This window comes from Spermophilus citellus (assembly GCF_964194105.1).
Source record: "Spermophilus citellus genome assembly, chromosome: 6".
Taxonomy (NCBI): domain Eukaryota; kingdom Metazoa; phylum Chordata; class Mammalia; order Rodentia; family Sciuridae; genus Spermophilus; species Spermophilus citellus.
Window position 1 is genome coordinate 152894070 of NC_138187.1, and position 24187 is coordinate 152918256.

The window sequence follows — 24187 nt, forward strand, 5'->3', positions numbered from 1 at the left end:
CTCTATTGTATAAACCCAGAAAAGCCTAGAGACGTCTTGGGTGCCCAGGATGAGAACCAAAACTGGCATCTGAAGGCTGCCAGAAGCTCGGCTCCTGCCAGCATTCCTTGTTCCTAGTTAACTCTGGAGCGGGTGGAGGCTGGTGAGCTTGGGGGCCACAGGGCATGGAGCTGGCTCTCCAGGGAAGCCTTTCTGTCCCCAATAGAATGGGGCCTCCTGCCTTGGTGCCTCCATTGTGGCCTGGGGCATGCTGGCTTGCCTTTTTCTCACAGCTGTAGCTGGGGATGCGGGCACCCCAGAGCAAAACAGTCTGCTCCCCAGGCCTGGCACCTGGCCAGAGCCCTCAGGGCAGTTCCACATTGTGAGTAGGGGCCTGAGCCCAGGTTGCAGAAGGCTGAGACAAAGGCAGGCTCAGCGGGTGGCCAGGCATCCACAGGACAGCCGGCAGTACCCTCCAGGACTGGCAGGCAGCTGTTAAGCCCTGGCTTTACAGGCTGAGTATCCGAGCCAGTCCCAGCAGCCCCTTCCTCAGGGCCTGCACTCCGACCTGGCCAAACCCACAGCCTGAGAGAGCTGAGCAGAGCTGCCTGCCAAGGAAGGCGGTGCCATTTCTAAGCAGGTGCTCTGGCTCTGTGGGAAAGAAGCTTCACGGAGGATGGAGGGGAAAGGAAGGGAAGGGGATTCAATGACAGCCGGGCCTTTTGAATAGCTCTAGAATTCGCCTGGGGATTGGGGGAGCAGTGAAAATGAGTTGGGCCGATGGACCAGGGAAGTCCAGTTGTTGGCAGGTAAGTTTGACCTAAAGAGAGTCACTATACAGAGCCCTGGGCACAAGATCTTATGGAAATTAATGAGAGGGGGCCAGAGTCGGCATGCTTAGGTGCTCCCCGAGACAGGAAGCATAATCTCTTTGAAGGCTGCCAGGTGGTGGTGGGTAGACAAGGGGAAGGACACCCCAGCAAAGACCCCCCAATAAGCATTTAAGGGAACAGTAAGTGAATGGGATGAAGCCCTGCCCCTAAATGCCCACTTGGTAATCCCCAACCTGGAGCCCGCTCAGAGGACTAGGAAGTCCACAGGCATGACAACTGCACCACTCCTGAGTCCCGCACCTCTTCTCGGTGATGGGAATCTAGGCTGTCTTTCCCTGGGGACCAGGCCTAGGAGGTTTCCTCAGCTCCCCAGAGCTCAACCAGAGTGGGCGGAACCTGCCCTTGCCTTAGGCCAGCTGCTCTGTTCTGCAGCCTCTGTCCACCTTTTTTTTTTTTCTTTTGGTCAAGTGCTAGTCTCCTCCAGCATTGCTCTTTTGGCCCATCCACATGTGGGTTTGTCAGGCTGAGGAGGTGGAGGGAGGCAATGTTCTGTGATCCTCCGGTTGAGGTGCAATCCACTGGGTTTGAATCTTGCCTCCGCAATTATTTGCTGTGGATCTTGGATCTTGGGTAGTGATTTAACCTTTGTGTCTCAGATTCCTTCTTCAGACTAACTCCAAGGTAAGTATTGTATTGCCCTCACCCCCAGAGTTGCCCTAGGGATTCAGGGCTGTGTCCCAGCAGCCTGAAGCAGGCTGGCAGGCAGGGGGTGGGGTGGACAGTGACTGCACAGTCCCCAGATTCCCAGGTTTACTTTGGTTTCCAAAATTCAAGCCATGCCTGTGGCTCCCTCTCTCCCCTGAGATATGGGGACACTGCATGCACTAAAGCTCATTCTTGGGTCCCCGGGCTCCTGCCACACAAACATAGGGCCTGAGGTCGCCCCATTAACCTTCCCATCCCAGGCCAGCTGCGTCCTCCCAGCCTGGCTCTGCGCCTGTCCCCAGCGCTTTTCAGCATACCCAGGCACCGTGCTGGGGTCGTCTGTCCCTTTCTTGCCCCCAACTGTGCCTTCCTCCAGGGCAAAGGGGGGTCCTCCTCATCCGGGCCTGGGCATCCGCAGTGCTGCTGGCGATCAAGGGCGTACAAAACCCATGAGGACCCGCCCTCTCTGACTTCAGCGGCTCAAGCCAGCCTGTGCCCAGACGCCACCTCAAGGAAGTGGCCTTGTCAGAAAGGCCGTGGCATTCTCTGCCACCCGCGAGTAGAGGCGGAGAAGTTGCTGAGCGTGGTGTGGACAAAGGCTGGAGGCAGCGGTGCGTCCTGTGTCCTTCGTTCTGCCCAGGCTCACGGCGACACTCTGCTGTGCCAATGCGACTCACAGTTGCCTCCGGAGGGAGGATGGGATTGCTGCCGCCTGTACAGTCCCCTCCTGGTCGCAAGGCCTCAGCAGAACTCCCTCCTCCCTCTGGCTGCACCCGGCGCCAGGAGACACAGGCGGCTTCTCCTGGTGGCTTTTGAACTGCTTCCTTCCCCTCACTCACACGCGAAGACTGACAGGCCTGAGGCTAACGCTGGTGCCTCTCTGTTCTGTGTGTTCCCAATATCAGGTGCATCCTGTGAGCCTCTGGGGACATGGGTCACCCTATGTGGGGAAACCCAACCTTCACACAGGCTCTGGATTTTCTGTCCTGAGGCCTCGTCCTTGCAGTTAAGTTCCCACTCCCTGACAAGACCCGCACCTCCCCCCAAACCGCCTTCGCAGGCCCTCCCTCAGGGCCACGGGGTGCCAGGACCTCTGCTGCCCAGCCCAGGCTGTGTGGCCATGTTGTGCTTGACTGGGTGTCTTTGGCAGGGCCCCATTCTCTCCTGGCACCAGGCCTGGCTCCTGGTAATAAACCAGGAAGGTTCTGAGGGTCCTGTTTGTGAGGAGGCCTTGGGCCTCCGTGTCAGCAGCTCCCCATGCAGAGCAAATGGCAGCAGCAGGCAGGAGGTTGGAAGAACCGGAGTCCCTCCCAGCACACAATCAGGCCCGGCATTATTTCACCCTGAGGGGTCACTGAAGCAAAGTTGGTGCCTCCCACCCACTGTCCTGGGTGCCTTTCCCCTTCCTTCTAGGCTATTCTGGCCTGGGGAGGGGGCACAGCAGTAGGAAGAATGGGTCCCAAATCACAGGGGTAGGGGAGGAGAGCCTGGCCATTGCCCCTGAACTTGGTTCTCCATCCCTGTGAAATGAAGGCAGTAAGTAAGACCTACCCGGCAGAATTATCTTAAGAGACTAAGCCAGGCATGGTGGCACACACTTGTAATCCCAGCCACCCCGGAGGCTGAGGCAGAAGGATCGCAGGTTCAAGGCCAGACTCAACAACGTAGGACCTCGTCTCAAAATAAAAAAATAAATGTTAGAGTCTGTAAACAAGTCAGGATGGCGCCTGGCATTTTGCAGAGGGAGTGGTTTGTGAAGTAACGCCAGCGAGCCATTAAGTGCGGAGATTCCTTATTGGTTGACTGCTGTATCTAGTTTATGTTAATTAAGATAAGCTGTGTGGAATGTATATATACCCCTCCTGTCTTACAATAAACGGCTCCCACTCTTGCTGCATCAATCTACACAAGTTGCTCGTCACCCCCCCCCCCCCCCCCGTTAGTTTGCTGCACCCGGACTGCGGCAAATAAAAAGGACTGGAGATTTAGCCCAGTAGTAAAGCACGGTGGATTCAATCTCCAATACTGTAAAAACAATAATAGTAATAAAGACTAGATAAACATGGCAAGGCCTGGCCCGCCCCTGGTGGGTGGCTGCTGCAGGAGCTCCTTCCCAGAGACTTTCCCTGTCTCCTCCCAATGCCACCCCACCCCAGCTCCTTAGGCAGGAAGGCAGGTGGTCCTTGCCATCTAGAAAACCCGGGTGCTTTTGGACCCTGAAACCCTCCCCTGCCCTTTGCCATGCTCGGATGGAACCCAGGGCCTGGCATATGCTAGGCAAGCACCCTACCACCAGCTACACCCCAGCCCTGAAGTCCTTTTCAAGGTGAAATTTCTCCTGCTTCATGACCCTGAGGGGTGCCGGAGCTGCCAGGGTTTCCTCGGCTGTAGTTTCCGACTGTGGGGCTGTTTTGGGTGGGGAGGGGGCCCAGTTTGTCTCGAGGTGCCCCAGCCCCTAAAGCTTGTTGCTCTTCCTCCCTCACCCCTGCCCTGAGCCTCTGGGCTCAGGTGGAATCTCAGCCCCAGCCTCCAGGCCACTGTGACAGGGACTTTAACTGGTTCTGCGGCTGAGGCCCTGGGTCACCTGTCATCGCCCCTCAGGCTTGCTTCCCCACACCAGGGCCCTTCCTCACTCACAGCCTTCTTTAGCCTCCTGTGCCCCTGAAAGCTGCCTGGGACACTCACTTCAGCCTGCCGATGGTGTGTGGTTTTGTGTTATTATTATTATTTACCACAGTTAACACCAGGCAGGCAAGTTCCAAAATGGCTCTAGGCTGCCTAGCCCACTCCCCAGCGGCACCTAGCCATGCCCCTGGGCTGTCTCTCCCCATCTTCAGCCTTACCCAGGGCCCCTCTTTCAGCCCTAGGCCTCTCCCTGGAGGCTTCTGCATCTACATTGTCTGTGACTTTAACCCTGGGGGCCTCCCCGGCCTTCGCCTCGGGCATGCTCACTGGCCACCCCGTGCCCTCCTGCCTCTGCCCAGTCCCAGGCCTCCAAGGGCTAGTGAAAGCCGAGTGAGCCCAGAGAAGTTTCAGCTTGCATTTTAATAATTTAAACTGATGCATGGCGACACACGGGCAGAACCCCAACCCTTCTGGCCGTATCCAAGCCCAGCGTAGGTAGCACCCAGGTGGAATGGCCACCCCTGTTCTCTGCAGCCTCCCTGCTGCCTGCCTGCCCACCCATGGCTGCCACCAGGGAGGTCTGGATAGGGAGCTTGCAGCTGGGAGCAGGGGGGCACCAGCTGCAGGGCTGTCTGCACGCTGGAAAGGAGAACAAAGCCGCGGCCTTCCCGGCCTGGCTGCAGCAACTGGAGCAGAGGCGGGGGGCGGGGCGGACCCACGGTCCAGCTTCTGCCCACCTCAGCTGAACTTCCCTGAACTTGGCCTTGATTTCACTTTCCCCCTACATATCCCCTTACATATCATTAAAAAAAAAAATTCCTAGAAATTCTTAATGTTCTGGGTACCAGATAACATCTTCCAAATACTCTCACACCCTGACGGGGGGTGGAGTACTTCTCAGGCCACAGGTTTGGAGGTTTGGCTTGGGGTATCTGCTGGCTGGCTGGCTATTACTCCAGGATGCTGTGTCCCTTTCTGGATGAGGAGCAGAGGTGGCGAGTGGGAGCCAGGAGAGACACGGCTGATATGGCCTCCATCTTTGGTTCTGCAGTGTTGGGGACTAGGGGCACCTTTGAAGGGGAATGGGACCAGTTCTCAAGGGCCAATAAAGGACCCATGGAATCTTTCCAATATGCCCCAACATGGGGCAAGTCAATGTTGCCATCACCTCGAGCATAAAAGGACATCAGGATTTTCTTTCCCCAGTTCTGTGTAAATTAATAATCTTAAACAGATTTCTGGCCCTAGGGGAGTCAATCACAGAAGCCCTGCCATAGCCCGAGGGGCTACATGTCACCATCATCTGTGGTTTAAAACGGTCCACAGAGTATCTCTGCAGTGCATTCCAGCCATTCAATCCCTGGGCAGTTCAGAGCTTCCAGCTGCACTTCTGGGTCACCGTGGGACAGGCCTCTGCCGCAGGACACGTAGTGACAAACTCTCTGAGTGGGCCAGAAGCTCCTGGACGTGAGCCAGGCCTAGCCCAGCAACCTTGGCCCCATTCACCTCAAGGATCTCGTCCCCCACCCCGAGCAGCCCTGAGTACAGCTTGGCAGTGTCCAGGTCAGCCATCTCCTGCACGTAGAGCCCTGCAAAACAAGGCAGAATGCAGCAAGTAAGACCCGCGTCAGAGCTGGCAGCGCTGCAGGTGCTGTCCAAGCACAGGGGGAGAGGGCTGGTGTGGGGCACAGCCACTCGCACGCACAAGCGCGTGCACACACACGCACACACACACATGCACACACACCTGGTTCTATCTTGCAACAACTGGCTTTATACTGAGATAGAGTGTGTCTCTTCCACGGCATAAGCCCATTTCTCTGTCTCCTCTTTAAAAGTGAAAACACTTGAAGATGGTGTTGTTCATCCACACCCCAGTGTGACTGAATTAATCTTATCTTTTTCCAAGATGTAACATAAAGAAGAAAATAATTTTTTTAAATGCCTACTGGGTTCCTGGAACTCAGTGGGACTCATAAATAGATCCAGTTGCCACCCTGAGTGGCACAGGACCAGCACAATGGCCAGGGTGTTAGTGGAAATAGCTGAGGCCCAGTTGTTTGCCACATGGTACCTCCGGGACTGACCCGGCCTCTGTCCTACTCACATACAGTTCCTCACTTGGGATTTGGAGGCATCTGGGCAAAAGCCCAGGAAAAATACTTCAGAAGCCTTGATGGCTTACTCTTCTGTTTCACACACCCCCTCCCTTCCCCTCCATGTGACGAGGCCCCGCCTGGCCAGCATGATTATTGCCTGTGTCTAGAAGGCGCCCAGCAAGCACAGGGGACTGTGCTTCTCTGCCTATTCTCTGCCGCTGATTCTCAGAGAGCCCACATTGCTGAGGCAGGCCCTGCAAGACTTGGGCTGGCTTCCCCTGTCCTCTGCTGGCCAAGCAGCACAAAAGCATCCAGCTGAGGGCTGGACACCCTCTCAAATTCGCCATCAGCTGCTCCATCTGAGATTAAATGAGGCACAGCTTTTTCAGGGAAAGCTGGATCCCACTACCCATTTTCTGTACTGAGTGACCACAGGGGTCTAAGGGCCTAGCCAGGGGATGACCTTCAGGGACAACGTTTGTCGAGCTGACCACACTGGAATTCGCTGGGCAGCCTAGCACAGCCTCCACCCCTCCCACTGCCAGCCCTGCCCAGCTGGCTGCACATGGGAGACGTGAACAGCTGCCCACACACGGCCGTCTTCACTTCCTCTTCTAGAACCAGGTGCACAGCAAGAACCCAAAGGGGCATCTGGCTGGTTCTTCAGGGTCTGGTTTGAAACCATCTATGGCCCCTTGGATTAGTGGCCTGGAGGAGCCGGGTCCAGCTCGGCCTCAGTCTGGCTTTTCAGAGCCAGCCTCTGAGCCTGGGGTCTGCAGGAGCCCCTGCCCCTGCTCCTGCTCCGCACACAGGGCTCTGCACACATTCCCCGGCCTGGGGTCTGGCGCTCCCTTTGGTTGCTTCTTGGACAGGCTGAACCTTCCCAGCAAGGCTCCATCACCCCTCCTCAAAGCACGTCTGCCCTCCTGGCTGCACAGGGCTTTCCGCCAGGCCTTTCCCTCTCTTTACTTCCTCTCTATGGCATCTGGGCAGCTTGCTTGCTCTTCTCCACACCTGTGGCATGGGAAGGGATAGGAGGGAACCCCAGTGACTCTGGGGAAGCGTCTGATGCGCAGTGGGAGAAGCAGGTGGGGAGTAAGGATAGACCTCAAAAGAATGCTGACCGTACTCTGGCATTTGGGGGAGACGGGTAGGTGTCCCAACTCAGTCATAACCAACGTGACAGAGGCCGCTCTGGTAGGCTTTTGTTGTTCTCTGGAGGTGGCTTTTGTTGAGGATGCGGGTCTCTGTTACAGCAGTTATAAGCAGAGGCAAAGCCAGCTGTCCTGGTGTAGAATGGGAGGTGACAGCCAGCAAGTTAACACCGGCATCCTGACATTTTTAGCAAGGAGCCAGACCAGCCCCAGCTCACAGCCCTCTGAGGGAAGTAACTGCTGCCGGAGAAGGCCAGGAGCACCAGACCTGCCACGTTCCCTGTGCTCAGGGACCCCTGTATGACACCAGGGGCCAACTGCAGCAGCAGGAGCAGGGCACACCTGGGAGGACCAGTGTGGTAAGGGGAGCAGGCCAGGAGGGGCCCAAGGAGCCCTTGGTGGTTACAGACCCTGCCCATCACCGCTCAAGGACAGGAAGTGGGGGAAGGGCTCTCTCCACCTACAAAGGGGCCAAAGAGACTTTGGAGGGGGTAGGGGGGCATGCCCTTTTGTGAGTTCTCTGTTTCATGTTTGGTGCTGGGGATTGAGCCCAGGGGTGCCCTATCACTGAGCCACATTCCAGTCCTTTTTATTAATTTTATTTTTATTTTGAGACAGGATCTCCCTCAGTTGCCCTGTCTGGACTTGAACTTAAAATCACCCTGCCATAGCCCCCTGAGTGGCTGGGATTGCAGAGAGCCACCGTGCCCCGCTGTGTTTACCGTGGGTACATTGACAGCTGAATGCAGAGCATGCTGGTCCCTGTCTGGGGTTCTGTTCCCCAAATATACCTTCTCTTTCTGCAGAGGGAAGAGAAGAAGAGTGCTGGACACGTTCCTCCCAGCCTTACTGAATGCCCCTCAGACTCTTCCAGATTGGTTCTGTTATCCTCATCCCACATGTTAGAGACCTGAGCTCAGAGGGGAAAGTTGCTGGCTCCAGGTCACCTCACAGCAGGGGCCCTGAAGTACACCCACGCCAGGGCTCTCTGGGTTCATCTAAGGAGAGGGGGCACAGGGAAGGTGGAGCAGCCGACGGCTTGGGGAGGGCCGGATGAGGCTCAGTCTGTGCTCACAAATGCCATCGCCCGGTGAGGACTGGCATTCCCCCCCCCCGCCCCCAGGTCTAGAGTAGGGAGGACCTGTCCTCATGCTCATGTCCAATCCATCAGTGAGCTTAGTCAAAACTACCTATAAGACTCCCAGAATCCACCCCTTGTAACCCTCTCGGTCTGGTGCCACCCCAGTCCGGGCCACCACCATCTCTGAAACTGGTTTCCAGGACGGCCTTTGTCCCGCCAGACTCTATTCTCAACACAGTGGCTTTAGGCCCTACTCAAGGGTAAATCTGAGAATTTTGCCCTTCTGCTTGAAGCCCTCCAGTGGCTCCCGTCTCACACAGTGGGAGAGCCAAAGTCACTTAGGGCAGCACTGCCGCCACCTTTCTGAGCTGGGCCCCAGCCTGACCCCCTGGCAGCTCCTCCAGCAGCCCACACTCCCCCTCCTCAGGACTTGGCACTTGCTGTTCTCTCTGCCTCGAATGCTTCTCCCCTGACACCAATGTGCTCCTCCTGTCTCTGCTCTGGTGTCATCTTTAAAAAGCGTGTCTACGCTAGCTTACATTTTTCACTAAGGTACATGAGGCCTGTAAGGTCACATACATACACATCCCACATCCGTGATTCTCAAGGCAGACCTTTTGTGAACACAGCCCAACTCCCTCACTGGAATGTGAGCTCAGAGGTCGGGTTCTGTCTGCTCCACGTACTGCTGGAACCCGCCCTGGCAGGTGTTCAATATGTAGCTGCTGAAATAATGAAGGATGGGACAGGTGCCGGGGCTCGGGCCGTCTGCAGACTTGGGAGCAGGCAGATTTTTTTCCAGGCTAAACAACTTTGAGATAAAGCAAGCACTAACCCTCCCTGGCAGGACCCCGTGACACAGGCCCTGAGAATGTCTTTCTGGGTCATTGCTCCCTCCCTCCCCTCCTTCCCCTTCCTCCGTGTACCTGTCCTCCTTCCCTCCTCACCTTGCCTGGGGAAGAGCTTTGAGCTTTCCCTTGCCTGGGCAGCATTCTGGGCCACAGACCTTGGGCAAAGGCCCACACGAATTGAGTTGCTCTGAAAGACTCATGGATGGCTGGTACTGAGCAATGCCAGGGGAAGGTGAGGGCCAGGTCTCCTGACGGCCAGTGTGGAATCAAGACCCACAGGCCCCAGCCAGGAGTCTGGAGCCAGGGTCCACCTGACCATGACCCACAGAAGCCAGCCCCAAGGGAGGAACCTGGAGAGTGGCCCGGGCAGGCGGGCGGGCAGGCGGGCAGGCTCCACAGGCCCAGACAGACCCGGAGGGAGAGGGGAGCCGCTGAAACACATCAACCACATCAAAGGGATAGCTGGGACCTGGCAGGCGCGGACGATTTCCCTCCACTCTCCTATGAAAAGGTGTCCTTCGAGATTCTGATTTCAAGATGTCATTAGGTAGCAGCAGGGACAGCAAGTCAAACCTGGCAGGCCCACCCCTGGGCACTTCACCCCTCAGGGCTGCACAGCTGCCGGCAGGGTCTGCAGGTGCGGACTCCTGCGAACTCCAGTCCTGCAGATTTTGAATCTGCAAAGCTCCACTGCTCAGCCAAAGGCCAGAAGCAACCCAACCGGAGCCAAGAGGCAAGACTGGGTTTGCTGAGGAAGGGGAGAGGCATACCTGAGTCCCGGCGCCCATTCCCAGAGGCCACACAGAAGCCAAAAGTGCCCTCTGAGGAGCGCTGCAGCTGCAGCTGGCTCGTGCCATCTGGGAACACCTCTACCACGCGGCCCACGGTGCGAGGCAGGCTGGGGGCACCCACGTCTTCCACACTGAGGGCCCGCCGGGGAGGGGCCTTGGCCAGCCTGCGAGGGGACCAGAGACACAGTGAGGACAAGGGCCCAGCCCTTCCCTGGCTTTAAGTTGACCAAGGCGTCTCAGACTTCAGAGTCCAGGACTGAAGGCTGGGGCCCCACTGACCACAAGGGCAGAAAGAGCAGCCTGGGGTGGAGACCACACCTGCCCCGGGCTCTCAGTGCCTCTGCAGAACCAGAAAGCTCCCCCACCCAGCGGTGGTGTCTGGACTTTTAGGTAGAGACTTCTGAGAAGCCGAGAAGCTGACGAAAGTTGTGATTTCATATGACATTTCTAGGAGTTAACAGAGGGGGCACTGGGTGAGAGCACCGAGCCCACAGGGCCTTGGCAAAGAGGTATGTGTGAGTCAAGGGCCTCTCGGGGGGCCCCTGTCTCTGGAGGTTTAGTCAGATCTTTGCTAGGCTAAGAAAACTCTAGAACATCTGATTCCAAGATGTTGTCAGACAGCAGAAGGAGAGAGGAATCCAACCTGGCAGCTCACCCCTTCTGGAATCCCACACTTTCTCAGCACCCCCTGCACAGGATGGAGGCAGAGGTGCTATTGCTCCACCTGGCCTCTCCAGACAGGGTTTGTTAACGGGGGAGCACAGGCAGCCTCTTAAAGGGACCGTGATGCTGAGGCAGGAAGGATTTGAGCTTATAGCTCCACTGGCCGTCTCTGAGTTTACTCTCTAGACCATCTGTGTCCACGCTTACCTGCCTCGTGCACTGGAATCTCCTGGCCCCTCTACCAGGTACAGGCTGGACCGATCCCCCTTGCCGCTCAGCAGAGAATGGAGGTTCTGAAAGGAGGAAGCTTTCCGATGTTGGTGGGAGGGTGACACCTGGTGGAGAAGGCCCAATATTGCAGGTGAGAAAACCACCTGGGCAGGGGTTGACAGAGGATTGAGGTCCTCTTAAGAAAGTGATGTGCAAACTTTGCTCTCTACTTCCAAGTGCTCAGTAGGACCCACCAGAACTCACTCCTGCAGATGGGCCTACACTGAAGCATCAAGGTTGGTTATAACAACTGAAATAACAATTCAGTTTTATACCATTAGTTATCTCATTAAGACAATCTAATTTTCTCACTGATTAGCAACAAAGTGAAAGTTTAAAAATACAATTAAATCATATTTTAAGAGTTAAAGCCAAATATTTTGTGATTCTTTAGTATCCCTTTTATGATCACTTTTGTTCAAAAATTTGCTCTTTATGTACATTAAAACATGGTGCATAAAAAGTCCAACAAGGCAATGATTCCTCAAGAACCCACAAAATGTTGGGAGTGGGGATGAGACAGATTGGAAGCTCTGGGTGTGCAGTGAGTGCCGAGTGCCAAGCAAGGGTGATGTGTAAGAGGGCTTCATCTTAGGGGTCTGGGGTCGCTGGGGGAGCTGGGAAGCAAGAGCTATCCATGTAGAGAAAGGAATGAAAGCCCCAGGAAGAAGAAAAATAGCATGAGTGAAGACATGGACAGACATGAGAAAGCTTGGCAGGTTCTAGAACACAGGTGTGGTCTGGGAGGGGAGGCCACAGAGTTTGTAGGAGATGGACCAGAACAGAGGCCAGCCCTGAAGGGCCTCAAACACCCTGCTAAGGAATGGCAGCATGATGTTAATTAGAAGGAGATCAGATCTGCACTCTAGAAAATGACCCAGTGAGGCCCAGCACAGTGGTGCCTACCTGCAATCCCAGCGACTCAGGAGGCTGAGGCAGGAGGATGGTAAGTTCAAGGCCAGCCTCATCAATTTGAGGCCTTCAGCGATTTAGCAAGATCTTGTCTCAAAATAAAAATAAAAAGGGATGGGGATGTGGCCCAGTGATAAAACACCCCTGAGTTACATTCTCAGTACCCCCCAAAACAAAAAAAATACAACAAAAAGAAAGTGACACCATGAGGAGACCCTTCTGAAGGTGGGGGTGGGGCTGGGCTGATGGAGCCAGGCAGAGAAGCAGCCTTTTAAGTGGCTGTCACACATGATTCATTACATTTGGAATCTCTGTTGCCATGGTCTGAATGTGTGTGCCCCCTCCATTCGCTTGGAAGGAGGCCTTAAGGAGGTGCCTGGGTTGTGAAGGCAGAACCTGGTGGGCCCCCAGACAGCCTTTGGGCTTTAGAGGGGAGTTTACAGTCACCTGAGAAAGCAGTTCTCCTCGTCACCCACTGGGCCTCAGCCTTGACCTCAGACTCCCAGCCTCCAGAACAGCCTGGTCCATGGGATCTGTTGGAGCAGGCTGAATGGACTAAGTGATCTAAAGATGGCAGACCTATTATCCAGATGCCGACGAGGCAGGCCCAAGGCCTCCTAGGAGGACGAGCAGACACTTCCTAGGGAACAGGGAGGAGGAGGGGAAGGTTTCCAGACACTAGCTCCAAGGGCCCTGAGAGGAGCCACAGCCCATCGGAGGGGTGGAAGCAGCTGGTGTGTTTGGGTATGAGGGCAGGCGGCTGTCCACTCTGAGGCAAGAGAATCACAAGTTCAAGACCAGCCTCAGCAACTTGGGCAGACTCTGTCTCAAAAAAACAAGAGGCTGGGAGGTAGCTTAGTGGGAGCACTTGCCCAGGGTGTGCAGTGCCCTGGGTTCCATCCCCAGCACCACACAGAGAAGCAGCCACCACCCGACCATCGAACACGAGTGTGCCGGCCCAACATGCTAACTGGCGGTGTCTTCCCTGGAGACATGTCATAAATACTTCTGGGTGAGACAGACTCCTCTTTTCTCTCCTTTTCTCTTTTCTAGAATGTATCTTTCTCCTGCACTGTCCTCCTGCACTTCAGCCTGCTCTGTCCCGGCCAGGCTGCTTTCTGTTTGTGGGTTCGGCTTAAACCCCTCTATTTCACTAATGGTGTCATCGTTTCCCTTGAGGACTTTACAGAGATGGAAGCTCTGGTGGCCGCTAATCTGGTCCCACAAATGAGTTTCTGAAGCACAAGGGCCCTGCGGTGGCCCTCTCCCCTGCTCGCCCTCTCTGCCTCTGATTGTCTGCCTTCCAGTCATTTGGCCAGCAGATATCTTCTGAGTGCCAACCGCGTACCTGGTACTGTCCTTAGTGAAAGAAAGCGGATGGAATTTCCATTCAGCTGGCATCCTCTTCCCCTGCAGCCTGAGAAATGAAAGGCTCCCATGCCCTGACCAAGCCACCTACCCAGAGTCTGTCCAGGCGAGGTGGAGGTAAGAGGAGAAACAACACTGGACACTGCTAGGACAGGGCGGGGCTTCCAGAGCCTGGTCTGGAGCTGGTGAGCGGCGCTGGGCTTGCTAAGACTGTGGCACGGGGGAAGGCTGCCGTTAGCCACCCGAGTCTATCCCCTCAACACGGTGTTTCCTCAATGCACTCAGCGAGGGGAGAGAGGGGAGAAAGCGGAACAGCCACGAAGGTGGCAGCACCCAGCAGAGGCCCTGCTCCGCCAGAGGACTGACCGTAATGGCTTCCTGGGAGATGGGCCTGAAGTACTAATGGGTGAGCTGCGTCAGCAGGTGGAGAAGGGGAGCCTCAGTTTAGGTGAAGACTCAATCCCTCTGTGTGTGATCTTACCACAGAAGTGCAAGGAGGTCTAGCATAACACGCCCCAGTGTAAATGGGGTTGAGCGTGGTAAGAGACGAAAGCAGACAGATCACAGAAACCCTCCGGTGACACAGAGCTGTCTCCACTTTATCTTGGGCATAAGTGGTGGAGGACAGATGTTCAGAGGGGGCGGTGCACATCTGAAAGACCATTTTTGGAAGCCATATGGAGAAGGGCCACAGCAAGGAGGCCAGTCAAGAGGCGTGAGGGAATCCAGGAGTGATTTGGGCCTGGATTAAGAGAGTCATTGTGGCCACAGAGAAGGTTCCAGAATAACCAGCCCACATACTTCCAAAGACTTGTCAGAGTTAGCAAAGTTGAGGGAGAAGGAGAAGTCTAGGATGAGCCTAGGCCTGGGCAGAAGAACAGAACTTTGGGGTGATGCCTACCTGCCCTGTGCCCAGGGGAAACCAAGTCTCACGGATAGGCTGTGGGAAGCCAGTGGCTCCCTCTTCTCCACGGTGGGCTCCCTGGGAGGCACCCTGGGCACATCTTTCTCCTTTCACCCTTCATTCCACCACCGGCCTCACAACCCCGGCCGGGGCCATGGACTCACCAGATGCAGGGACTGTAGCGACGGGGCTCTCTTCACTTTGGAGGTGCTGGTGTGGGAAGCTGGGCTAGGCACAGCGGGCTGCAGCTGCTCCACACTGTAGCTACGGGACTTGCTCAACTTGGGCCGGGAAGTCTGGCCGAGGACCGAGAGGAGCTTCTTCAGCCCCAGGGTGGAGGCCAGGCCGCTGCTCCTTTTCTTGTTGGCTCCAGAAGCAGCAGCTGGGGGCACCCTGGGCCCTGCACTGGCCTCTGGTGATGCTCTGAAACACAAGAGTGGACCTGAGGCGGGCTGCAGAGACCTGGGGCGGAGGCAAGGCAGGCCGCAGCACCAACGCCTCATGAGGGGGACTGGCAATGAGTTGAGAAAGTAGACTGTGCCGGGTGCTCTGCCCCGGGGAAGGCGCCTAGGCGAGCCCCCGCCATAAAAGGCAGCTAGGGTTCAGCCCCTCATCCATTCCTTATTTCTGAGGACTTCCTTTGTGCCGGCCTCTTCCAGACCCTGGCTATGTGCTGTATAAGACAAACAAGGCCCTTCTCTCAGAGCTTATCAACAGCGGACCACTAAGCCAAGGGGAAAACCATGAGTGACTGCTGAGTGCAGCAGAGTGGCCAGGTGTCTGGTTGAAACAGTGGCCAGGGAAGGTCTTTTTGAGAAGATGGCCTTTACCCTGCAATCTGAATGCCAAGCAGGAACCAGGCTGCCATGCTGGAGGTGCCTGGGCCAAGACGGGAAGAGGCGTGGGCTCAGGAACCACAGAGTCCAGGACACAGGGTGTGGGTGCAGGGAATGGGAGGAGGGCAGAGAGGCCAGGTGAGGTCAGGCAGGCAGGCCCAGGAGGATGACCTGGAGCACGGCCGGCCATGGTGAGGGGGTCTGAATTCTGTTCCAAGTGGGAGAAATAGCCATTTAAGGTTTTTAAATAGTAAAATAATGCCATTTAATAAAGGTTTTAAAAAGATGCTCCTGACTATCATGTGTGAAGAAGGAACCAGAAGGAACAAGAGAGAAGGTGGAGCAGGCCAGGGCTCCTGTAAGTTCACAAAAAGGAGATCCCACAGCTGAGACCAGGAGAAACGACCGGGGGATGTGGGAGGGGGAAGACTTGCTGCGGGTAGAGCAGATTTAGGGCTTGAGCCCGGTGGGGCAGGCAGCGTGGTAGTAGGCACTGGATGTTGAGTTCTTGGGATTGGCCAGACAGGCTGAGTTCTGGAGTGCACAGAAGGCTGGAGACGGAGGTGCCCCAGGCCATGACTCAGACCCACAGCTGAAGAAGAGTAGAGAAACAGTTTTCCTCAGCATCTGGTTTCCAAGCCCCGGGTCAGGAGCAAGTCCTTCCAGACAGCACCCAGAGGGCTGGGACTCCGTCAGCTGGGTCTGTAACCAGCTCAGTGGCTGGGGCTGGAGGCCATTCAGGGGATGTTCAGCAAATGAACAACAAGGTACATCAGACTAAAAAGAACTAAAAGGGAGTGTCAGGGCCGCCAAGCTAGGGCATGGTCTAGGGACTCCAAGGATCTGGGGGCAATGAGGTCAGTCATGCTACCATCCTGGGAGTCTCCTCCCCACCCAGCACCCTCTCCTGCCATCAGGGCTCCTACTCCTTCCACTTACCCAGGTGGCATGTGCCCTCCAGAACTGGACTCTGTCCTCTGCAGACCTTCTTCCAGGTCCTGGCTGGACTCCAGCTCCTCTGAGGCCAGGGAGAGGGTAATGCCCATGGAGTTGACGACGGTGTCTGCCAAGCTGAGAGCGCCCTGGAATCCTCCTGCAAAGGCCATAGCATCCCTCCTGTATCAGGCTGACCAATTCCCCAGGCCCAGCCTCAGAGGCTGGAGAGCAGGAGGGCGGAAGAGGAGTGGGAGCCTCAGCACAGCAGTGGAGGCAGCGGAGGGAGCAGCAGATGGAGGGGGCGGCTCTCGGAGGATGGGCCAGGGGAGTCATGGACAGGTCCTGAGGCCTGCTATAAGCTCATCACCCAGGCCAGCCGCTGGTACACAGTAGATGATTAATAAGTGTTTAAGTGACGGTGTTGCTTGTGATAAGTCACGCCCCTTCTATATCATGGGACATAGTTGGAAATGGGGACATTTTATATTCCTGGGATAGAAAACAATCTGTCATCTACGATTTCTCACAGCTTTGACAACTGCCGCCATTTGGGGAGCATCTGTATGCAATGGGCAGTGAGTTAAATCCCCCTGATGAGCCCCCTGGGGGTTCCTGGGAGGTTCCATTATTGTCCTTTACAGAGGAGCCTGGAGCATGGGGGAGTAGGTGACTTGCCCAGGTCTTGCAGCGAAGGCCTCCCCTGGCTCTCTGCTCCAGGCCTCGAAGGATGCCCAGAAAGGGCTCAAGATAGAAGCCCCATGGGAAGTGGTCAGGAGCAAACCAGCCGCTAGCCTCGAGCCCCCTGAGGGAAGAGACGGCAACACCCAGGATCTGCCCCGGATGGGGGACCCCTCCCGAAGACAAAGAGGTGCTACCTACCCACTTCAGCAGCCTGCCCGCTGAAACCACCAGCCAGCCCAGCAGGGCCAGGGTCCTGGGGGACTCAGGCCAGAGGGCAGCCCTACCACACCCTACAGGAGCTCTGCCTGCTGGTCACGGTGCCCCCTGGGAAGCAGGTCTGCCTGGCCACAGAAAGTCACAAGGGCAGGTGTCTTGTTGAAGCAGCTCATTTACATGTTCCCACAGCCCCTAGCACAGTGCTCAACACCGCTGAGTGACAGAGCCAGTGGGTGCGTGACGTGGAATTCCTGGGCACTGCCCTCGGATTCCTGGGCACTGACTGCCCAAAGCCAATAGCAGATCCTGGAGCTGCTGCCCCTTCCTGCTTTATGGAGCCAGATTCCCATGAAGCCCAGCTGCCCGCAGCCACGGAGCTTGCTGCTGGGAACCATGGCCTCCCCATGGTCCTGCCTCCACTCTGGGCTAAGCTGAAGCCTGCCTCAACCCACAGGCCACCAGCTCCCCTGACACCTGCCGTCACTCTGAGGAGCTGCTGGGAGTGTGTGGCTGTGTTATCTGACCACTGAGAAGAAAAGCAAGTGAAGACTGAATGCCTAGAGTGTCCCCGACCTGGCCTGAGGCCAAGTCTGAGCAAGGGCAGCCTTACCGTCTCCGCTGCTCTCCAGGGGCAGATCCGGCTCCTGGCCACAGGGACCCCTGTCTGCCCTGCCGTGGTGGATAGCTGCTCCCCAGGGCTCCTGCAGCCCCAGGGGGGAACAGTTGTTGCAGTTGTTGGTAGACAGGGCCAACAGTGGGTGCCTGACTTGGGGACTGCTGGGCCGAGCCAGCGCTGCCTTCCTGTGAGGCCCAGGGGAGGTGGTTTTCCTTGAAGTGGGAGGTGTTGGCACCCAGCCTTCAGGGCAGAGAGAAGCAGCTGGCTGCCGGGCTGGGCGGTGAGCAGAGGGCTCTGCATGGCTCTGTTGCAGGGAGGAAGTGCAGACAATTTCGGGAGACTCGTGGCCTTCTATAACTTTGTCTGGTCTGCCTGGCCCCGAGGGCCCAAGCTTTGTGGAGGACGTTGTGACATAGGCTGTCCTGCAAGGAGCCCAGGAGTCCACAGGGTCCCAGTGACTTTTCAGTTCTTGTTCAGGTTGTTTCTCGGACCCAAGGGAAGACCTCTCAGGTTCCAGGGCAGGAGGCTTAGGGACAGCATCTTCTCTCAGAAACAGAGTCCCATCAGGTGTATGTCCCCTGCCTTCCTTCACCTCATCTCCCTCCTCCACATCGTGAACCCCATCCTGGGCCTCAGGGGCCCAGGACGACTCCACCTCAGCTTTCTTGGACCACCTGTGGCCTCCTTGAGGCCTGGAGCCCTGCTGTCGGCGGCTGCTGCCTCGGGGCCACCCGCCTGTCCTTCTGGGCTGAGAGCTCCCAGGTTCCTCACTGTCTGTCCGGCAGCTGTCTGAGGTGTCCGTGCTGTCCAGGGCAGAGTCCCCCTCCTCAGGGCACACGGTGGTGTCTCCAATGTGTGTTTCCCGGACCCATTCTGAGTGGAGCCCTGGCTCAGCAGGGAAGAGCTGGAATGGGGAGCTGGGGCCACAGGAGGTTTGGGGCTCCAGCATCACCCCCTCCTCTCCACAGGCAGCCTGGAGTCCCTGGGTGACCCCAGGGCTGGGAGGCACCTTCCCCTCAGCAGGGTGTCCGTCCTGAAGACAGTGGCCACAGGCTCTGCACTTCCCCTCGCTGCCCCATGGCGCTGGGGGTGCCAGGAGGCCCCTGCGGTCTAGGCCACCCAGGGGCCTGGGGAACGTGCCCTCGCCCATGTCCCGGTTAATGTAGTGGGTGACATGGGGCTTGGAGCGCAGTGGCCCCTGGCCCGAGGCCGGTAGCACTGTGCTCAGCACCTGGCGCTGGCACTGCTGCAGCCGCTCCAGGTAGCGGGACTCAGCCTCACGGGCAGTCTCGTCCTGAAAGCGAACGTGCGAAGGGGATATGCCCTGCTTAGGCCACTGCCCGCTGCTGGACTCCCCGCTGGAGGAGTCACTCACGTTCCCATTCTGGAGACTGTCTCTGCAGGCCAAGGTCATCCTGGGGTCCAGGGCTGGGCCTCTCTGGCCATCTCTAAAGAAGAGACAGGAGAGAGGTCACAGGTAGAAGGGTGGGTGTGGGGAAGATGGTCCCTCCCTGGGACACCCTGGCCCGACCCTCACCACACAACCGGGGGAACAGTCTCCATGATGCTCTGGGGTTGCTGTAACCCACAAAGTTACCCCAAATCAGCTTCCTGGGGCGTCAAGGCCAAGCACTGTATCACAGGCCCATTCTGATTCTGATGCCCGGCACCAAACAGAAGCCCCATGTTCCCTCTGTGGCCTGGTTGGGCCTGAGCTGAGAGAAAATGTCATTAAACTCAGGACCGTATGGAAGGAAGACACCAAAGTCCTTCTGTGTGAGGAGTGTGTGTGTGTGTGTGTGTGTGTGTGTGTGTGTGTGTGTTCGGGAGAGGAAGTGGTCATCGTGCGTTTCTGGTAGTGGTGAGCTGTGGAAATATGGACAACCAGTCCTCTATATTCACAGGCTCACGTCTGTGGATCAACCAGCTGCATATCAAAAGCATTTGGAAAGAACACCTGCGTCTCTACCGCACACGTAGAGATCTTTTTTCTTGTCACAACCCCCTGGACACTGTAACCCAACGACTTTTCACATTGTATTAAGTGTTATAAGCAACCAACAGATGGTTGGAAGGAGTTATATGGTGTGTGTGTGTGTGTGTGTGTGTGTGTGTGTGTGGTGCTGGGGATCAAACCAGGACTTCCTGCATACCAGCTAAGTGCCCCACCACTGAGCAACATCCCAGCCCTAGATTATATCCAAATGCTATACCATTTTACATCAGGGGCTTGAGCATCCAGGTTTTGGTATCTGCGGGAGGTCCTGGAACCAATCCCCCATGGACACCCCAAGGGTACATTCACAGCACATGTGGTGAAGCCCTTATGGGGAAAGGGTATTTTAAGTGCTGGGGAGAGTCGTCACAGCCATCAGCTTTGGCTTAGGAGGCACTGTGGCTGGGGTCGGCCCTCCCTGTCTCACCCCAGGCCCCAGGAGCCAGGTAGCCGGAGTTTCAGGCCACTGTGCAAGCGGGCCCAGGCCCTGGCTTTCCTCCTATCAGAGGCACCTGTGAGGGCCACACTCTCCCTCCCCTTCCCAGCCTCCCGCCAATCCACTGCTGAGTGTGTGGGAGCCACCCTGCGTCTCTCATGTACCACTTCTCACACCTGAGTGGCCCCTTCTGGCCTCTCCACCTGCCTCCTGTCTGTGGCCCTCAGAGGCCAGCTTTCTTCACACACCACAGTAGGACACAGGCTCCAGCTGATGGTCTTTGAGGTGAAAATATGGTCCTCCTCTTCCTCCCCGCCTTCTTCTCCAGTTCAATGGCCCCCTCCCACTGGCAGGGCCTCCGGGCTCCTGCCCCTTCACCCCCACAATCCTCCTGCCATCGACCCTGGAGTCGTCCTTCTTAGCTCGCGTTTGGCTCCTACCTTTCTACATTTCTCTCTGCATACAAACCATGTGTGATGGTTAATTCAGTGTGTCAGTCTGGCTGGGCCACAGTGCCCAGACACCTGGCCAAACACTATCCTCCATGTTTCTGAGAAGACTAACATTTAAATCAAAGGACTTTGAATAAAGCAGTGACCCTCCATAGTGTGGGTGGGCCTCATCCAACCAGCAAAAGGCCTTAAGAAAACAAAGACCAACTTCCCCTGAGCAAGAGGATTCTGCCGGCTGCCTCTGGACACAGACGCAGCATTGCCCTGGTCTCCAGCCTGCTGGCATCCCCTGCAGGTTTTGCAGGCTCCCACACAGGGAGGCCAATTCCTTAAAATAACCCTCTCGGTATGGTTTGTCTTGTTGGTTATGTTTCTCTGGAGAACCCTGATTAGAGACACCCCATACTGGTGTCTCCCTCCCCCGAACACCGGCACCACTCATCTTCCCCCACAGACTGAGAAGATGCTGAGGCTGAGAGTGACCGCTGAGAAACAGCAACCTCAGCCTCTAGAGAGAAGAGTCACCCTACCCCCAGGACACAGGTGGACACCCTCCCCAGCCAGTCCACCTAACACAGGCAAGGCCCACTGGGGATCCTGGGCATGGCTTGGGAAACCACCCCTGTACAGACCCCAGGGCCAAGGCCCTGCTCTGCTGAAGGAATGTGGGCTATAAACTCTGGCAAAAACAAAATAAGACCCCAGCTTTCAAGGCAGCACAGTCCTAACCCAACAAGGGAGCCCCCCATCAGGGTCCTTAACTTCTACACACAAGATGGCGAACTGAACTATCCTAGGATTCACTCTACAGGGAGAAACATTTTTGTTTTAAAAGGGGGAGTGAGGCGAGTTGAGTCATGTAGGGTGTTTTTCAAACCCACAGTCCCCCACCCCAACGCAGTGGTAGCAATAGTGTGAAAACGTAGGGAGAGGCCTTTAAGTGCAGACAGCATAAGGCACGCAGCAAGCAAATCCCACGGCAGCTGCCATCCCAAGTCGAGGCTGGCAGAGACCCCAGCAGCCATCCCTCCAGAACAGGCTTCTGGTCTGAGCTCTGCGCCTCTGCTGTAGCCCTGGAGTTGTGTGGCCTCCGTGGGGAGACCCTCTGGGGCAATTGCTATAATGATGCTGTCCTAGCCACACGAGCAATGTGTTGTGTCAAGCTCTACAGAGTCTTATGTAGCCAACATTTACAGGACAGCACAGTGTCACTAAACAGTGTGCCTTCTGCCGACATGTGCTGCCTTTTGGGATTAAGAACACCAATCTAGGTGCCTCTTCCAAGAATGGCAAGAGTTTTTGCTTCCAGGGGCTGCTTAATTTCTATGTCAATATACTTCTAAAAAATGTAGCTGCTTCCCCGTCTTCACCTTCCAGAAAAGCCCCTGTGCTCAGGCTCGCCCTGTGCCTCCAGCCAGACCCAGGATAAAAGCCTCCTGGAGACTGCTCTGGGCACCCCTCCTCTTCCAGCAATTCTCGCCAAGCTGCTCGGGGAAACAGCGATGCGCTGGGGCCGGGGCCAGGGCCTGCTACCTCTAGCTGAGGCCTGGGGTCTGTGCAGCATCCAGTGTTGAGTCTGCTGGCCCTCCAGGGCCCTCTGACAGAGCATAACCTTTAGCAGCAGCCGTGGCAAGCCATCTGGCTCGGAGTTTGCAGCTATACCCTGGGAGGATTCCCCAGTGCTGCCAAGTCACAATCATTCTTTTCTGGACGCAGCAGCTGCTAAAGTGGGTCACCTTGCATTTCTATAGCATTTCCAGGGCGGGGGAAAAGGGAGCTTACTTTAGGTTATGACTGGGGTCATCGTGGGGGGCTGGAGTCATCTGAGAAGAGGGAGTGCCCAGGAGGATATGTGCGCAGGAAGTCTGCTTTACAGATAGTCTATTCTGTGGCTTTCCCATCCAGTCTAATACCTGGGGAAAGCAGGACAGGAGAGGTCCTTGGAAGTCACAGGCTTCTCCCTACACATATGTGAAGAACAGGATGCCTCAAGGAAGCCATGCTAATTACCCCCTGGCCAGAGGAAAAGGCATAAAATGTGGAAACAAAAGGGTAATATGTTGGGCACATCTTATCAGGATTTAGGGCCTCCTGAGCCCTTCTCCTAGGAGCCACAGTGACACAATGACACTAAACACAGAGGATCTGCTCCCAGTGATCAATGGTCCTTGAAGGTCCTTATTCTTGTTTTTCTTTTTTGGTGGTGGTACTGGGGATTGAACCCAGAAGCATTCTACCACAGCTACATCTCCAACCTTTTTATTTTATTTTTGAAACAGTATCTTGCTAAGTTGCTGAGGCCTTGAACTTGGGATCCTCCTGCCTCAGCCTCCCAAGTTGCTGGAATTACAGGCGTATGCCACAGCACCCAGCTGGTCCTTAGCCTCTACTAAGCAGGTTCAGCACCCTGTCAAAGAATTCATCGTCCAGAGCTGGGATGGTAGCTCAGTGGTAGAACGCTTGCCTGGCATCTGTGAGGCACTGGGTTCAATCCTCAGCACTGCATATAAATAAATGAATAAAACAAAGGTTCATCAATATCTTAAAAAATATATTTAAAAGAAAGAATACATGGCCCAGTTTCACTAGAGTCCTCACTTGCTCTGATGTCACATATAATGGAGACAGACCCAGCGTGCCCACCATGCCATTGAAGTCACATGCCTGGTGGTTCAGTGGTCCTGCTTAGCCTGGCAAGATCTGGCATGGCCCACAGGAGGTTCAGGAGCCCTGCCAGGGCTGGTACTGGGTGCTGGAGAACTCCTTGAGGTATGAGCAGTTCTATAAGATGCTCCATACACAAAACAGGCACAGTGATGGAGGTGGGGCGTGTTGCTCAGGGGACAGACACTTATGTCTGAAAGTTCCAGAACCTGCTCTTCTTCCATCTGTTCATCCCACACGAGGTCCTGTTCATGGCTCCAGCCTCATGAAATGAGGGAAAATACTCAAGTTTCTCCTCTAAGTATCCTGTATGCAACTGCCTGGTGGACATAGTCAGCAGAGGCTCTAGGACCTGTCCTCCCAAGCCTGACCCTGCACCTGGGCATCAACCTGGCTGGATCTCACCAAATGCCTGGATGCAAGTCAGACTCTGGGCCATGTCCTGAATGCCTTCCACCCCCAGGTAATCAAATGATTGGCAGTCAGAGCTAACAGTCTTCTGGCACTCACTGCATGCCAGGCTCTGTTGTAAGCACATTTTGTATTTTAGCTCATATACCCCTCATGATGACCCTCATAAAGACAGGCACTATCATAACCCCTTCTTAAGGAAACCAAGGAACAGAGACTTCCCCAAAGGCACACAGCTAATAAGGCAGAGCCAGAATTCAAACCTGGCTAGTCTGGTTCTGATGTTACCTCTTCTCTGCTGCCTTATTTAGCTGGCTCACTCTGGTTTTGGGGGATTTCTGTGAGGCCTGCACACTCTCCTCCCCTGTACCTCCTACCAGGATCATGGCAACAGCCTCCTGTCGGCCCTCGTCCACCAGATCCAACACATCCCTGCAGCCAGCATGCATTACTGAGATGCAAATATGACCATGCTCTCCACCTGCTCAAAGTCCTTCAGTGGCTCCTGGATATTACAGGAGAATCCAAGTTGTTTATTAGGCCTGGCGGCCTCACTAATAGACTCTGTGAGCTCTCTGGCCTCCCCACCAGGCATCGCGAGGGTCCCTGCTCCAGCCTAGCTGAACTCCTGAGCATGGTGCTTCCGCTTGTGGCTCCTGCCCTTAGGATGTTCACCCCTGCCTCCCTCATCTGCCCAGTGAACATCTG

The 24187-nt window shown here is 55.9% G+C and overlaps 1 protein-coding gene and 1 long non-coding RNA gene across 2 annotated transcripts in view; one reads left to right on the plus strand and one right to left on the minus strand.

Annotated features, from left to right (window-relative positions):
• Positions 1-24187, plus strand: part of LOC308650944 — a 902096-nt gene that overhangs the window by 179195 nt on the left and 698714 nt on the right. The window lies entirely within an intron of this gene.
• The window catches only part of KIAA1614, a 33464-nt gene continuing 13820 nt past the window's right edge, over positions 4544-24187 (minus strand). The window contains exons 5-10 of the mRNA XM_081297505.1: positions 17515-18968; positions 16011-16164; positions 14400-14658; positions 10989-11116; positions 10098-10282; positions 4544-5731 (exon numbers count right to left, since the gene is read on the minus strand). Of these exons, the coding sequence (XP_081153631.1) occupies positions 5538-5731; positions 10098-10282; positions 10989-11116; positions 14400-14658; positions 16011-16164; positions 17515-18968 (2374 nt within the window). The 3' untranslated portion in view covers positions 4544-5537. The remainder of the gene's footprint in view (positions 5732-10097; positions 10283-10988; positions 11117-14399; positions 14659-16010; positions 16165-17514; positions 18969-24187) is intronic.